The sequence below is a fragment of the Pituophis catenifer genome, unplaced genomic scaffold (assembly GCF_029215685.1).
Source record: "Pituophis catenifer annectens isolate HBS135680 unplaced genomic scaffold, rPitCat1.0.hap2 SCAF_4, whole genome shotgun sequence".
Taxonomy (NCBI): domain Eukaryota; kingdom Metazoa; phylum Chordata; class Lepidosauria; order Squamata; family Colubridae; genus Pituophis; species Pituophis catenifer.
The window spans coordinates 110,632,648-110,649,828 of NW_027256884.1; the positions used below are offsets into that span (position 1 = coordinate 110,632,648).

Genomic DNA, 17,181 nt, shown 5'->3' on the forward strand with positions numbered 1-17,181 from the left:
GCCAATTAAGTTGTATCTTATGGTCAAACAGGTGTGGCAAAAAGGACTACACAGCCAAAAAAAAAAAAGTTAAATATTATTTATAGGTAACTAGAAAATTGCTCTAGTTCTAAAAGATATGGGTGGCATAACAAAAGGATTTTGCTTATTCCATACAAGTAGTCCTTGACTTACGATCACAATTGAGCCCAAAATTTCCATTGCTAAATATTGTTAAGTGAGTTTTGCCTCATTTAATTACCTTTCTTAGCCATAGTTGTTAAGTGAAGCACAGCAGTTGTTAAGTTAGTAACATGGTTGTTAAGTGAATCTGGTCCCCATTGACTTTGCTTTTCTTGTTTGTTTGTATGAATTTCCCCAAATAATTGGATACAATACTAGCAAAATCAGTCAACTCACTTGCTAATCCTAGGTTAATGACTGTAGAATAAGTTCAAAAGCATGGCCCCAATATGTATGCTGGAAAATTCTCACTGTTTAAATTCTCTACTGTATAAATTATTGATTGATTATTCCTCTCTATTTTCAGTTAATTACTGAGTTAAGGAGAGCTCTTCTCTTATGTCTTATAGCCTGATTAAGTGGCTCAGTGGCTAACACACTGAGCTTGTCAATCAGAAAGGTCGGCAGTTCGGTGGTTTGAATCCCTAGTACAGGTCCCCTGCGTGAGCAGGGGGTTGGACTAGATGACCTCCAAGGTCCCTTCCAACTCTGTTACTGTTACTGAATGTGTTTGCTATACTTTCTCAGAAACCTTTTCAGAAGCCTTTTTATGAGTTCAGGCAGCCATTGTCTACTAGATTACCTCATTCACATACTTGTTGATGCCCTCAGAAAATTCGAAAAGGTCAGAGAGGCAACCATGTTGATGATTCCTTAACAAGCTTTATCTTCGTATAAACCCAATCTTTTTAACTAATAATACTTGGCACCAATGTACCTAGAACAGATGTTTCCTGGATCTTTCTTGGTTCCTGTATAAAAATGAACCACTGCCCGGTCCTTTTCTGAAGGTCATGTCACATATATTTGCTGAAGGATCAGCATGTTTATGTTTTAGTGCTTTAAAAACTCTTGGATGGATTCCATCTGAACCAGAGGAATTATTTGTTTTTCATTTGCCTGTTCAACGTAAAACGTGTCTTGTCAGCACAATCTTTCCTCAGATTTCTCTCATTAAATTATCAGTTCAAATACAGATATTTGCACTAGGATACTATGTGCTGACTACTAAATTACTTTGGGGACATGTCCTAGTTATATTGCTCTTATATAGAAATTTGCCCTTCTATAATTTCTAGTTTATAATATGACATTGTACCTTCTTTCTGAAGTGTAAAGGACAGTATTTCCCAGAGACTTTTATGTTTAGATGACTATATGCCCCTATTTGTCTTCTTGCCATTAACTTTCTTTTTAGCCCTATTGCTCTGGTCTCCCAAACACCCCAGTTTCCCCCTACATGCACACATGCACACACACATACACACACACATAATTTTGGCTCAAAGACTTTTAATATTCACTTCTGAACACTTAGACAGGATGCCTTTATGGAAATACCTCTGCAATATGTGTTGTCTTCTGTGAGCACTTGGCTTCTTTGATTTCCCTGCTTTATAGTGTGCTTACGTCCTACTTTTTAATAATCAAACATTTTTACCTGAATTCTGCAGAGATGATTGATGCCGAACCAGATGTTTTCCAGCTCATTTCATTTTCCTGGCTGGGGATGGGATGGATCTTCTAGCAGTTCCATCCTGTTTTAAATTGTTACCTCCTTTTTAAACACATTCTTAGTTCCACAGTGACTATCAAATTGGATTCTGCTCATGCATTCCTTCACACTCCTCAGGTTTGTCTGGGTAGCTGATTCTGTATATGAGCTATGTAACATTTCAGTTATATAGCTTGATCCTCTCAACTTCCTATTTAGAAACCTGCACTTGGCTTCCAGAACCTCAAAAATCACAATTACATGGGTCCCACATTATTTACACCAATATGCATCATGACTGCTGAATCAGTCACAGAACCATTTACCAAGCTAAGTGAGATGTGTGGTTTTGTGCCATCATGCAATCATGACTTTTACAAATCCTGTTGTCCTTTTCTCTGTCAAATTGTCTACTGTTATGAAATCTCAGAAGCATATATTTGACAAAAGAGAGTCTCTGTTCATCACCAAGGAATGGAGCGCTTCTAATATTTTTCTCCCTTTGGAATGACAGTTCTAGATAATAAGTCTAAGCATGCTTATATAAAGTCAAAAAAAGTATTCAAGACTCCGTACAAATGCAACCATCTTCATCCATATAGCGTCATCTTTGTTCTAGATGACCTGTGAAAATGAGGCAGCTGTTTTAATGTTTTGACTCATTAAAGGAGCCATACTTTTTTTTTTTGCAGGCTTACGTGAAAGCATGAAAAAATGGCTACTTTAATGAGAAATAGGTGTGCTTCCATGAAGTTTGAAGGAATTCATTCAGATTATTTGCAAAGTGGTCCTCTGCAATATATAACTCCATATCTCTGCTAGTTTTCTACCTTTATAGCTATCTTCCTTAATTTCAGTTTGTTTACTTCCATGCACTCTTGCTAAACTCACCTGTCTGCCTAACCTCTTATTATAATGATTTATCATTTAGATGGAGTTATGTGCTCTCTTAGACTCCCCCTCATGTCCTAAGAACTGTTTTCCATCAATGTTCCTCTAATTTCTTAGCCTCCCCCTCAGGTTTTTCTTTTAAACCCCATGTAAAGGTTCAGTTTCATTCACCAACTCAGGATTGCGTCTCCTAGGACTAGCAGAGTATTTATAGAACTGAATAGCTGCTGGCCCATCCCCAACTAGCTAAATAAATCCCTTCAGCCACTACCTTGTGCTCAGTGGAGGTCTATTGTAATGAAGTTGATCCAGTTTTCCCGTATGTGTTTTTGTACAGTATTTTTCCATATTTGTCTTCTTATTGCCTTAATGTATGTAACAGGTACAATTTTTAAAATGTAATCATGGGTATATCCTGCAGAAGCAGGGCCCCTGAGTATATGATTATAAAACCTTCATAAATGGCCCAGAAATAGAAATTACCATGTGTTCTGGGAAACAATATTGTCTTCCTTGAGCTTCCAGTGGGCAAGAAACTTAGCAGCATGAATAATCACAATGAACTTTCCTTAAAAGGCTAATTCTCCTTCCTTTTGAAGAAGCCCATTCTTCTGCCCCTCCCTTGAAGAACTCTCGGATCTCCTTCCGGCATCTGTCGCCCATCCTTCTTGTGAATGGAAAAGCACATTGTTTATATTTGTATTAAGTATGGGACTTTTAGCGGTTTTCTTTTGTCCACATCTTGAACCGCCTGTTGTCTCCTTCAGACATACCAAGTTGGAAAAGGATTCTTGTCTGTTTTTGAGGAGAGGACGAATCTTTCTATAACTTCTTTCACAATCTTAACTTATGATTATAAATATACTCTGGCAACCAGCTCCCTTTTTTTTTCCCCCTCGCAATGAAAAATGTTGCTGGGCAGTCTTATGAAACAACTGGAGTCCTATCCTCTGCCAATGTGAATGGGGAAGTAAGCCAACACAGAGGCTAGAACAGGGGAAGCTGTCCGCTGCTATTCCAGCCTTGATGAAATAGTATTTAGGTAAAGAGTGCATGGAAATAACTGCTGGCTATGAAACAATATTTATTTTCTCCAAGAGGGGTGGTTAATGTAGTCCCTGCTTAACAACCATTCATTCAGCCAGTGTTTGAAGTTACGACGGCAATGAATGAATGGTAGTTACAATTGGCCCCTGAAGTTATGGCCACTGCAACACCCCACAGTCATGTGATCGTATTTGGCAGCCTATTTGGCTGCTCACAGTCATGTGATCGTATTTGGCAGCCTACAGGACAATAGCATGCATTTCAACTCTCCCCTATCTCTGCTCTTTTGGCCACCCTGTACTCCCCCAGCTATTTTGTTCTCATATAAATTATTTTAAAAGAATATGAAATCTCAGAAGCATGCTATCTGAAGCATCTTGTAAGAAGAGCTGCTGCAGGGTGTCACTGCAGAACCGAATATTTTTAAAAATATTTGGAGCATTCTAGCTATATGCCAAAACCTAGTTCATTTGAGTTTGTGTCTTGAGTTGCTAGTGGTGGGGGTGGTGAGCATTCTCAGCCAACTAGTTTTAGAAAGCTTTGTTCTACACCTAAGTGATAAAATATGTGGGTTTCTAGACATTTCAAAATATCTTCTTGTTTTACTTTTTAGTTGAATAGCCAGTTAATTGGGTTGCACATTTTGAAGCTTGAAACTGATTGAACAAAAACCTTACAACAACCAGGCAGCAATGGTTGTTTTTTAAAAATGAAATGGAAATTACTTTTGCTATAAGTGTTTATAGAAAGATGGTGCAGGAAGGGATGCACCTTTAATTCAACATTTTCTGTGAAGTCTGTACATAGAGTGTAGTGGTTCAGATGCTGGACTAAGACCAGGGAGACCCAGGGTTGGGCCTTCTCTCAACCACAGAAGTTCATTGGGGGACTTTGGACTACTCTAAGCCCAATTTACCACATAAAATGGTTGTTGTGGGAAAAATCTGGATGAGTGCAATCTACATGATTTTGAGCTGCTGGAGAAAAGGCAGGATGCAATAAATATTACTTGCATTTTTTTAATTTAAAGGCATAATATATTCAGATATAATACATCAATAAAATGCCTCAGTTCATTGTACTTATATTACATTAAATACTTCCAAATAATTTACAGATTTCTTGTGTTTGTTTAATTTTGTCTAGGAAATGGCTATTAGAGCTCTCAAACAGACTGGGAGTAGAAGCATTGAAGCAGCTTTGGAATATATTAGCAAAATGGGATACTTAGACCCTAGAAATGAACAAATAGTCCGTGTAATTAAGCAGACTTCTTCAGGTAAGCAAGTTCGTTTAGTCTTCTACGTGTGTTTTTCAACTATTTCAAGGTGAATCTAGCTCTGAGTGTACACTAGATTAAGATTTCAGCTCTCCCAACTTTGCTAAATGTAACGCCACAGTATAAGACACGAGGAGGAGAGATTATGATCCTATGGAAAACTCTACATGAAATTCCATGGCTGGATCATTTTATGTGATAATCTCTCATGTAACTGACTGGAATTCCTGCAGAAACTACACTGCATTTAGTGTTAAAAGATTTGAGATCGAAATTTTCTTTTACAAGGAAAAACTAGACGTAAGAATTCTGTGCTGTTTTCAGCGCAAAAAGAAAAGGAATAACATAGCCTATGTACTTCACTATTTTTCTTTCCCCATTCTTTCACATGTGCAGCAAGACAAATATGCTTATAAAGAAACTTCAAGAACATTTCATTTTTTCCAAAATTGATTTCATGCACAATGAAAAGTAAACTTGACTGGAAACCAGTCAGTGGTAGAATTCAAATTTTTTTATTACCAGTTCTGTGGGCGTGCTTTGGTGGGCGTGCCTGGGTGGATGTGGCAGGGGAAGGATACTGCAAAATCTCCATTCCCACCCCACTCCAGGGGAAGGATACTACAAAATCTCCATTCCCACCCACTCCAGGGGAAGGATACTTCAAAATCCCCATTCGCTCCCCACTCCTGGGGGAAGGATATTGCAAAATCTCCATCCCCACCCTACTCTGTGGCCAGCCAGAGGTGGTATTTGCCGTTCTCCAAACTACTCAAAATTTCCGCTACCGGTTCTCCAGAACCTGCTGAATAGCACCCCTGAAACCAGTGCTTAAACTTTGGACACAGTGAATAACTGTTTTAAATCTGGCATGGTTACACAATACTTTCTCCTTCCTTTCTTCTCTCCCTCCCTCCCTCCCTCTTTCTGTCTCCCTCTGTGTGTGTGTGTGTGTGTGTGTGTGTTTTTGAAAGAAAGGACAGCATTTATTCATATACCTATCTTTCTGATGTTAATCCATCCGTTGTGTTAATCTCCACAGGAAAAAATATAATGCCAAGCAATGTAAGCCGAAGGCCAAGTTTTGAAGGATCCACTGAATCTTTTTCACCTTATCACCAGATAACTAACCCAGCCTATGAAGGCACTGGTTTTGGTGCTGAATCTGCTAATGTACTCAGTGATGTTCCTAGGCCATATATGGACTATTTACTTTCTGCTTCTCAGTCTGCGACCATGAATGCTCCTGTACAAAGGCCACCATGCTTAGGCTCCCACAACACTCCTGGCAATCTTCAACAGAAAGCCTACCCTACTAACATGGATTCCTCAGTCATCAGCTATCCAGTGGCTGGTCACAGTAACCAAGCTTTGCAGTTGCAGGGTACGCATGGCTCAAATAGTCCACATTATGGCAGACAGCCTGTGATGGTGCAGAGTGAGGGTCTTGGATATGGAATTCAGCGGAGCCATTCTTTTCAAAATAAAATGCAACAAGAAGGAGCGTATCCGAGCCTCCCTAACAAAGCAACTGTTGCACCTAACAATTCTGGCCATGGGTTCCAGCAGGCTGGTCTATATATGCCACATTCCCATCACAAACAGCCAATCCCAAATTCTCATCCAATTCATGTAATCACTAGAGGTGCTCCATTTAGTAATGAATTTTCAGACAGCCCACCCCAGGGTCTCTTAACCCCATCTAGAAATAGCCTGAATATGGATCTATATGATCTGAATAACTCTCAGATTCAGCAGTGGCAAACAACCTCTTCCTCCTCTTCCTCTTCTTCATCCCGTCGTGATTCACTACAGAGCCAAGCATTGGAAGCCTCTCCGCGGCAACATGTACCCTTCAGGCCAGATGCCTGTGTCCCCAGTAGAACCAATTCTTTTAACAACCACCAGCCACAAATGCCCGTACCTATGAGGCAGACTGCTTCAGGCAAAACTGAGGCCTCCATGCCTTCTCCAAATACCATCACGGCTGTCACAGCTACTCATATTCTCCAACCAGTTAAGAGCACAAGAGTGATGAGGCCTGAACCTCAGACTGCTGTAGGCCCTGCTCATCCAGGTTGGTTACCTGCACAATCTTCAGCATTAGACAACCTAGGAATGATGGAGCAACACCCCCTTCCTGTTGGAGCAAATGCCTATCCGTTAGATGTTGATTATAGCAATCAGGAACTCAGGTGTCCTCCACCGCCATATCCCAAACATTTGCTGCTACCCAACAGTTCAGAGCAGTTTGATATTAACTGTTTACGTCCAGGAATGGAACAAACCATTCGGAGAATCCCAAGCTCAGCAAGCAACAAATCTGAGGAAAACGGAGAAAGGAATGAAAAAATCAAGACAGCTAAATCAGAAAAAGTAGGCAAGGATAAAAAGCAAATACAGACCTCCCCGGTGCCAGTGCGGAAGAATGGCAAAGATGAAGAGAAGAGAGAATCCCGAATCAAGAGCTACTCACCGTTTGCCTTTAAATTCTACATGGAGCAGCATGTGGAGAATGTTATAAAGACCTATCAGCAGAAAATGAATCGCCGGCTACAGCTAGAGCAGGAAATGGCCAAGGTGATTTATGTTTGTGGGCTTCTGTATTTGATTTTGTAAAACTTGTTATGTTAGGACCTTCCAAGTACACATAAATTATATATAACAGTGTTGTATCTAAAGAAAAGTAAGTCTGTAGGTCTTTCTCTTTTCTACATACAGCATCATTTCATCTAAAACCAAAAGGACATCATTTTTCTGTTCCTTTAACATGTGAATTCAAAACTAGATATAAAGTTTTCCTCCAACGTGATTAAGTGCTGGTGACAGTCCCTGCCGTTTTCTTGGCAAGATTGTGGAACTGGTTACCATTGTCTCTTTCTAAAGTGTGATTGGACCAAGATTACCCAGCTGGCTTTGTGTCCAAGGTGGAACTAAAACTTACAACCTCCTGGTTTCTAGCCTGATGCTCTAACCACTATACCAAACTGACCTTAAAAAGTAAATTCTCACAATTACATGTATTGAATCCAACCAGTTTTTATGTCTGTCAATAGTGTCATGAAATGAACATGATTCTGAACACATTTGGAAAAACTCATTGGGGAGACCTATGCTGAATATACTCCCCCTACCCCCGATATCTAATGTAATCCATGTGAAGGGCCTTCTCTGCAGACTTTGGGCTGTCCAGGCAGATGTCAGAGGAAGACTGGCTTATTTAGTGAGTAAACCCGAACATAATCTATCTGTGCTGTATTTAAATATTTAGAGCCTCCATCCCCAAATTAGGGAAAACTAGCTTAGAACCTGAGAATTGGACAAAAAGATGATTGGCTGTAATTTAGAATTACAGTATATTGTGTAGGTTTCTGATAATTGTTGCCATGATACTGATTCTTTTGCTTCTTTTTCCCCTCTCTTCCCCACTCCCTGATTTTGACTAAGGCTGGTCTTTGCGAAGCAGAGCAAGAGCAGATGAGAAAAATTCTCTACCAAAAAGAATCAAACTATAACAGGCTGAAAAGAGCTAAAATGGATAAATCGATGTTTGTAAAAATCAAGACTCTAGGCATCGGTGCTTTTGGTGAAGTCTGCCTTGCTTGCAAAGTGGATACTCATGCTCTGTACGCCATGAAAACACTGAGGAAGAAAGATGTGCTCAACCGTAACCAAGTGGCTCATGTCAAAGCCGAGAGGGATATCCTCGCAGAAGCAGACAATGAATGGGTGGTCAAGCTCTACTACTCCTTCCAAGATAAAGACAGCCTGTACTTTGTGATGGACTACATCCCAGGAGGAGACATGATGAGCCTGTTGATCCGAATGGAAGTCTTCCCAGAAAAGCTAGCTCGGTTTTACATTGCTGAGCTAACGTTAGCCATAGAAAGTGTCCACAAAATGGGATTTATCCATAGGGACATCAAACCAGATAATATCCTGATTGATCTTGATGGACACATCAAACTGACTGACTTTGGCCTCTGCACTGGATTCAGGTGGACACATAACTCAAAATACTATCAGAAAGGTAGGGTTCTTATACAGTTTTAAAAAGGAATAACTAATAATGCTAGGCTTTGACATTTTGGTTACTGTATTTGTCACTTTGCAGAGTATAAGAACCAGATGTTTTACAAATTTACTATCTAAACATGTTGCACAAAAAAGAAGAGGGATTGGATGCAGGATTGTATAGTAGACTTATGCATGTTCTTTTTTATTGATCCTTGGATAAATTGAGGTGCAATGCAGCGACTCTTTTCAATTTGACATCTTCCTTGGAAGGCAAAGCTAGCCGAGAATTCTCAGAGTTATGGTCTGAATTCAAATGGAGACTGCCAGAGTGGGGAAGGCTGAAGTAGAAGAATATATGACACAGCTGTTTTAAAAAAAACATTACTGAAGAATATTCAGAAATACAGTAGAAATTAAAGATAGTGTCTAAGGTTTCTTTATTGTAAGAATTTATATCTCACTTGTTAGGTAAATTCTTTGAACAGTTTCCAAAACATTGAAAACATACCAATATTTTAAAGAGAACCAAGTAAAAGATCTTAAAAGATAAAAGAAAGCCAATACCATGTGGTGTTTTGGGAAGCAATTCCAAGTAGAATTAGCAAGGGAAATCCCTTGAAGAAGCAGGGGATTTTTGGTAAGGTTTTATTGGGATTGAAGAGTAGAGGAAAAAGAGGGTGGAAGGCAGACTTAAGTAGGAATTTAAAGATAAGAATAAAACGTTTATGCTGGGCTAGGAACAAGCACAAAATCAGTACAGGTAGTTCTCAACTTACAACCATTCATTTAGTGACCATTTGAAGCAGTGGTGGGATCCTTCCGGTTTAACAGCCGGTTTGGTGATTGTGTGCTTTGTGCGCACCCACACCAGGTGTGTATTGCACGCACATACGCAGTTCAACAAAAAATCACCTCCCGCGTTAGTTCTAGGGAATTAAAACAGCTGAGGCACGGCAATCCGCTCTGCCGTGCTAATTAGCTGCAAATATAAAGATAAGTAAAGCGCAGGGCCCAGCTGATTGCTGGAGCAAACCAGTTCGCTCCCGGAGAATCCCACCCCTGATTTGAAGTTACAACAGCACTGAAAAAAGTGACTTATGATCATTTTTCACACTTATGGCTGTTAGTCATTTGATCAAAATTTGGATGCTTGGCAACTGGCGTGTAGTTATGATGGCTGCAGTGACCAGAGATCATGGATCTCTTTTTGCGGCCTTCTGACAAGCACAGTCAATGGGGAAACCAGATTCACTTAATAACCATGTTACCAACTTAACAACTGCAGTGATTCACTTAACAACTGTGACAAGAAGGATTGTCAAATGGGTCAAAACTCACTTAACAACCGTCTTGCTTAGCAATGAACATTTTGGGCTCAATTGTGGTCGTAAATTAACTCTGAACACTGATTAAGGAACATGGGAACAAGCTGTTAGATATTTACCTTTTTTATTTTAGAAACAGTATTCTGAATAAAATTAAGAGAAACCAAGATGTTCAAATGAAATCCTTATTTATTTATTAAAATTATAGGCCATCCATCTCTCTCTGCAAAGCTACTCTGGCCTTTGGGCCACAAAACACACCAATAAAATATATAGACTTATAATTATAGTAACCGTAGTACAAATAGCAGTAGCAATCACCAAAATTGTTATAAATTTCAATTATCTAGTCTGATAGAACTTTTGATATTCAAACTCTAGGTGTACCTTGCCTTTGGCATAAATCCTTACTTCTGTACATACTTGATGTCCCAGAGCTTATTTTCAATAAAAGGCTGAAAAGCTTTCTTATGGCTCCTAGTATTTGTGGAGCACTCTTTTTTAATAAATTAACCACAGAAAAATGTTAATACAAACTGCAACAAAAATGAATTACCTTCTTCGTATCTAGAATATTGTATTGCAATTCATTTTGAATAATGTCCATTTTTGTTTTGTAACTTGGGAATGTTTGTATGGATCTTTGATTGTAATCTTTTTTTTTTCTTCTTCTTTTGAAAGGGAGTCACATCAGGCAGGATAGCATGGAGCCAAGTGATCTTTGGGACGATGTGTCTAATTGTAGATGTGGGGATAGGTTGAAGACCTTGGAGCAGAGAGTTAAAAAGCAACATCAGAGATGCTTAGCCCATTCCTTAGTTGGCACTCCCAACTATATCGCGCCAGAGGTTCTTCTACGTAAAGGTAGATGGTTTTTATCTTTGTTAGAAAGACATTGTCACTTTGAGACCCTGTTTTTCTCATTTGTGCTATTTAATATAATCTTAAATCCAACTGTTTATTTATTTATTAAACTTATTTACCATGTGAAAGTGTGAATATGCCATCCATATCTAGATAAACTCTTAAAGCTTTAGGGTGTTCAGCTTTCATTGTAACAAAGATAGAATTACAGAAAATCCATAACTGACTTTCAGATCTAGACAATTTCCATGAAAAAAGACTTGGGCAGAACCATTTCTACAGCAAATATTGGGTGAAACAGATGACAACATTCAGGATAGATGAAATTTTATGAAGAATACAATGCTTTGTTTTTTTTAGCTTTACAAGTTCAATGAATAAAATAAGCTGAATATTCTTAAATGCACGTTTTGCTTGCGTTAGTGGGTTCTAAATGAACCATTTCAGTTATTTCATTTTTTAGATTAAAAGATTTAATAAGCCTGCATATAATGGGATATACATTATGGTGGTAGTGTTGATAATGGTGATGGTGATAATCATGATCTTTAAATCTAGCATGAAACAATGAAAACATATTTTTCTTCTTATCTTTCAGGATATACTCAGCTTTGTGATTGGTGGAGTGTTGGTGTAATTCTCTTTGAGATGTTAGTGGGGCAGCCTCCATTTTTGGCATCAACTCCTACAGAAACTCAGCTAAAGGTATATTCACTTATTGTTACTTTTATTCATATTTATGGTGTGTGTGTGTGTGTGTGTGTAAAGGGTAAGACTACCATACATTAAAATCATCTCAGAAAGAACCAGTAAACTAATAGACTTATTACAATCATATGCCATTATTATAGGATACAAACCAAATAAAGCCCTTCAAAGTAAATCAAGTATATCAAAAGATCCAGTAGTCCAAGAAAAAAAAAAATAGGGGTAATCTACAACATAGAATGTAAGGATTGTAACAGCTACCATGTAGGTCAGATAGAAGACTAGCAGAATGTATCTATGAATACCAGTTAGCAGTCAGAAGACACAATGAAAACTCCTTAATATCTCAGTACATGGACAGACTCAACTATGTTTCAGCTTGGAAACTCTGAATATACCAGACCAAGTTAATCCAAAACCGCTATGGAATTCCTGAAAGCTTGGCATTCAGACAAAACAGCCATCAGTAAACACATAGATATAAACTATAGTTACACACCATTCAAAACAGACAATAAAAAGCTAAAAGGAAACAAAAAGATCAGAATATATTCTCTCTAGCAGCCAATACTCAGATAAGAGTAAGAAACAGAAAATAAATACCCCAATCAAGGTACCATTAACAAAAGAACTGCATCCCCACCAACACTGGTAGGACAAGCTGCTGTATATACAGTATATACAGTAGACAGGGAGCAAACTTCATACTAGCATTGAAGATTTTTTCTAGTTGGGTAATGAAACATCAGCAAGCAAACAGCCAAGCTCAGAGAGCACCAAGGACTCCGCAGTTTAACTCTGATCTACATATACATATTCTTTCCTATTGAGTATTATATAATTGTGTTGTCCATGGACAAAGTTAAAACTGTTCTCTTTTTCATGCAAACACATATGCCTGTTAATTCTAAATAGGATTGGTTGTTATTAAATACTTAATTAAACTAGCTTCATATGTGAGCTAATATATATCTATATTGGCAATCAAAACTCTTGATTTTTATATTGTATATATAATATACAATACATAGACAGGGTACTACCGTGTTTTCCCCAAAATAAGAGCCAACCGGAAAATAAGCCCTAGCATGATTTTTCAGGATGCCGGTAATATAAATCCTACCCCAGTTAAGATTATCAATCAGACAGACACATTTAGTACTGTATTTCCCCGAAAATAAGACCTAACAGGAAAATAAGCCTTAAAGCGTCCTTTGGAACAAAAAATAATATAAGACCTGGTTTTATTTTCAGGGAAACACAGTAGACTACTATATTACATCCCTGGGCGTTTCTGTCCCTCTAAAGGTGGATCAGGTTATTTGTGGGATATCATTTGTTTAGATAGGCATATCACTTAAGTGGCCTCTTTATGTAAAAGTAAAGCAATTTAAGGGGTTTTTTTGTTGTTGTGTGGGGATTATTGGAATTATCTGTGCATTAATTAAAAAGCATTTTTGCTTCTTCTGATCATTTAGTAGGGCATATTTAGCAGTGGTTCCCTTTGCAAGAGTGGTAGCTGTAGTTTCACTAAATATTTACTACTCTCCTTGGTACAGAGACTACAAGACTTCAACAAGATTATGATGAAAGAAGTGAGTCAACGGAGGACTATGCTAAATATGCAATTAAATTGCTTCCCAGAATCCCTTGGAGTAAGAGACTTTCTGCCATGATCTGGTTATCTATTAAATTTGCTTTCTTTGTAAGTGAGGAGATACATACAAAATAAAGCAAAAGGCAGAATTGTCATTGAGTACCTTGAATACCAAACAACTGGCAGAATTATTTAGCTTGTGGATGTCTTGAGCTTCATGCAGATTGATATTCAACATTAACTATATACTTCTATTTTTTAGGTGATAAACTGGGAGAATACTCTGCACATTCCCTCTCAGATTAAGCTCAGCCCTGAAGCTAGTGATCTTATCACAAAACTCTGCTGCTCTGCTGAAGAGAGACTTGGAAGAAATGGAGCAGATGATATCAAGGCTCACACCTTCTTTGACTCCATAGACTTTTCCACTGACATCCGCAGACAGCCAGCTCCTTATGTCCCAAAGATCAGCCATCCAATGGACACTTCCAATTTTGATCCAGTTGAGGAAGATGGGCCTTGGGATGACTCCAGTGAAGACAATGCCAGGGCATGGGACCCACAGGCCTCATCTAATGGCAAACATACAGAACATGCCTTCTATGAGTTCACTTTCCGAAGATTTTTTGATGACAATGGTTACCCATTCAGATATCCAAAGCCTTCTGGGCTAGATATAAGCCAGTCTAAGAATCCTGATATAGAAAACAAAGATGGGCTGGATCAGAATGGAGCCTGTCAACCTGTATATGTGTAAATGACTGTACAGAATCCTAAAACAAAACTTTATTCATAAATTTAGGTTCTTCCTTATATAGTTCTTGGTTGGGATCAGTTCCAGTTCAGGATCATGCAAGTCTCGGGAAAGAAAGACTTGAAAAGAAGGTTCTAAATGCTAGCTGTTTCAGATTTTAGGCCATATAGAGCTGTAAATAGCTTTGTTGATGAGTGCACTTGAAATCCAGATTTCAGTCTATTTTCTAGTGTGTTACATTCTTAACCAACTTTTTCTTATCTGCTTTTGCATTTACATGCTTCTATGGCATTGTGCTATTTTTTTTTTTATTTTAAGTGAGCAAAGAGCACTTATTTTTGTTTATAGCAGGGGTTTTTTTTCCTACTAAATTATAGGAATTAACTTTGACAAATCATGCTGCTGTTCTTCTTTTTCTCATTTGTCAAAAATTGGATCCATCGCACTTATGTCACATTTTAGGAAAATACATAAGATCGAAGAACATATGATTAAAAGTGTCTGTGCAATAATATTTAGTCAGAGGAAAAAATGTATTACGTCTAATGTCCTAAATTTACCAGTGCCATTTTTGTATTCAGACCCTAATCTTTATGTCTATTTTTCCACATTTCAAAATTCTGACACAATTGTTGAAGCTGCTTTATTTTCCCTTTTGAAAAATATGTTGGAATTTAGTATAATCGTAGTCTGAGTAAGTGGCAGTATCAGGATGTGATATCAATGATTGGTGTGTGGAGAGTGCTGCATGGCTTGTGTTATTTTGTTTTTCTGTTTGAAACGACCTTTCTCTTGCCATTCACAGGCAGGTCCTGTGCATCTATTCTTACTGAAGATCTTTAACTTTAGACCTTCAATAGGTGTGCTGATAAAGTATTGTGTGGATGGTTTTTCTATTATGATTGTGTGCTATCTATTATATGTTCTCTAAGACAAATGGCGAAACTCTAATTCATGGAGGGATTGATGGTGTGTGAATAGGGGGAAGGAGAGCTTGGTTTAATCAGTTGTCTAATTTCATAGGATATTTAGCCTCCTATAAAAAGATAAACAGCAAAACATAGCTTTCAAGATCACTTTGTGATCAAAATCTATGGCCCATCTACCTAGCACAATGCACAGTATTCAGTGTGTTTGTAAGTTGCCATATAGTATTCATGAATATTATCATTTAGTATCTGTATGCAGAAATATATAATGAGAATGTTCAGTTCTCTGTGCCTTAAAATTGAATCAGGAGCCTTATATCCTTTTTTTAAATTTATAGGACTCTTCTAAGCTATAATGCTAAGTGACAATGAATTTCTGGAATGTATTGGACATATAAAGTTGATTTATTGATTCAGATGATTAGGTATAATGTACTAACTTCAAGCAGTGCAGGGTAATTTAGCAAACTGTTTCTTTAAAACAGAGGTTTTCCAAGCCCTGTTGTCTAAGAATGCAATTATTCATTGTTGTGATTATATTTTATGGTGGAAAATCGAAGCATGTAGCTTCCCTTTGTCATTTAAGCAAGGATAAATAACTTTTTCCTTCAGATGTTGCTGGAGTATAATTTTCATGCCATCAGTTTCATAGCATAGTCTATAGTGAAGTACGTTGGGTTTTAATGATTGCCAGCATCTGATTTAAGCATCTCTGAGACCAGATGAATATTAACAAATTTTGGGTATGGTTTTTGTTTTTGTTTTTGCTTATCTGTGATGATTTGTAGATCTAGAAACTACATACATGATAAAAGCATGGAGTTGTATTTTGTTTAAATCTGCAGGTAAGCCCTATGTCATCAGTATAAAGAAAATCAGTATAAAGTACAATCACATAATGGTTTATCTACGCTACACAACAATGCTGACACTTCCAAGGCTGCTTGGAACTCTGAATTATTATGACCTGTTTAAGTGCAGAGATTTATCTTAACCAGGTATATACAGAACAAAATCTATTTAGGTAGCAGCCATAGTTGTCTTACGTGAAGTATCAAAATGTTGGTCTTGATTATGCCTGGTCCATTATATTGTTATGTATTATGATAGATCAAACTAATCCTTCATCTCTATCAAAATACAAACATACATTTAAGATATTTTTTTAATTGTTTAAAATACACATTTTATTAGCTATGTTAACATAAAGAATACTCAAAGTGATAATGGAATGCTAAAGATAATTAAGCCATAAATATCATCATTTATATTCTATATATACCTAAATAGATTTTTCTTTCAAATCCTTAATTCAGATTAGTTTAACAGTCCTATTTTAAATGACTGATTGCAATAACACTTGAGGGCAATATTCCACTGTGTGTTTGCTTATTTTATGTTTTTAAATCTAAAGCTTCAGTTTTTCCTATGTTATTCCATATGTTATTTCTTAATATTTTAATCTATCATATCCTACCCATTGATTAGATACTATCTAAAACAACATCTTTAAATCCATCAGAGTAAACTAAGCAAAATGATTGTGTATTTGTTTACATTTGTATGAAAGGAGTGTTCTGAGATATGCAGTGCTTGTGTTGTGGTGGTTTATGAAAGATTCAGTATTACTACTTTTTATATAATGCCATTTTTATATTTACATCTATCTGTCATCTTTTTATGTGGTAGGTTCTTCCTCAGGAACTCAGTTTAACTGTTATTTATTTATCATTTGCCTTTTGAAAGCTTCTGCTGGCACAATTTATTATTAAAAAAAAATGAATCAAACTCCAAGATGTCTCTTTTGGGTTCTTTATGGGGTATGAAATGTTTGAGGATAAACCAGAATTGTGGTCTGTGGAGCTGAAGATCAGCATGGACTTGGTACAGGGATTCCTCACTCAGTTAACAACCCTAATTGGAACTGGCAACTTGACTAAGCAACATAGTCATTAAGTGAAATGTCATGTGACCGCTCTGCTTAGTGGCAGCAGTTCCAGGTAAGCGTGATGTAAAGTTGTCTTAAGGGAAGTATCGAAATGTTGGTCTTGAT

At 37.5% G+C, this 17,181-nt stretch overlaps 1 protein-coding gene across 1 annotated transcript in view; it reads left to right on the forward strand.

Annotated features, from left to right (window-relative positions):
* LATS2 (large tumor suppressor kinase 2) overlaps window positions 1-16,879 on the forward strand; it is a 50,493-nt gene extending 33,614 nt beyond the window's left edge. Inside the window, exons 3-8 of the mRNA XM_070942842.1 lie at window positions 4,802-4,934; window positions 5,977-7,514; window positions 8,382-8,964; window positions 10,958-11,140; window positions 11,739-11,845; window positions 13,708-16,879. Coding sequence (XP_070798943.1) covers window positions 4,802-4,934; window positions 5,977-7,514; window positions 8,382-8,964; window positions 10,958-11,140; window positions 11,739-11,845; window positions 13,708-14,202 — 3,039 coding nt within the window. The 3' untranslated portion in view covers window positions 14,203-16,879. The remainder of the gene's footprint in view (window positions 1-4,801; window positions 4,935-5,976; window positions 7,515-8,381; window positions 8,965-10,957; window positions 11,141-11,738; window positions 11,846-13,707) is intronic.
* Window positions 16,880-17,181: the final 302 nt, after the last annotated feature.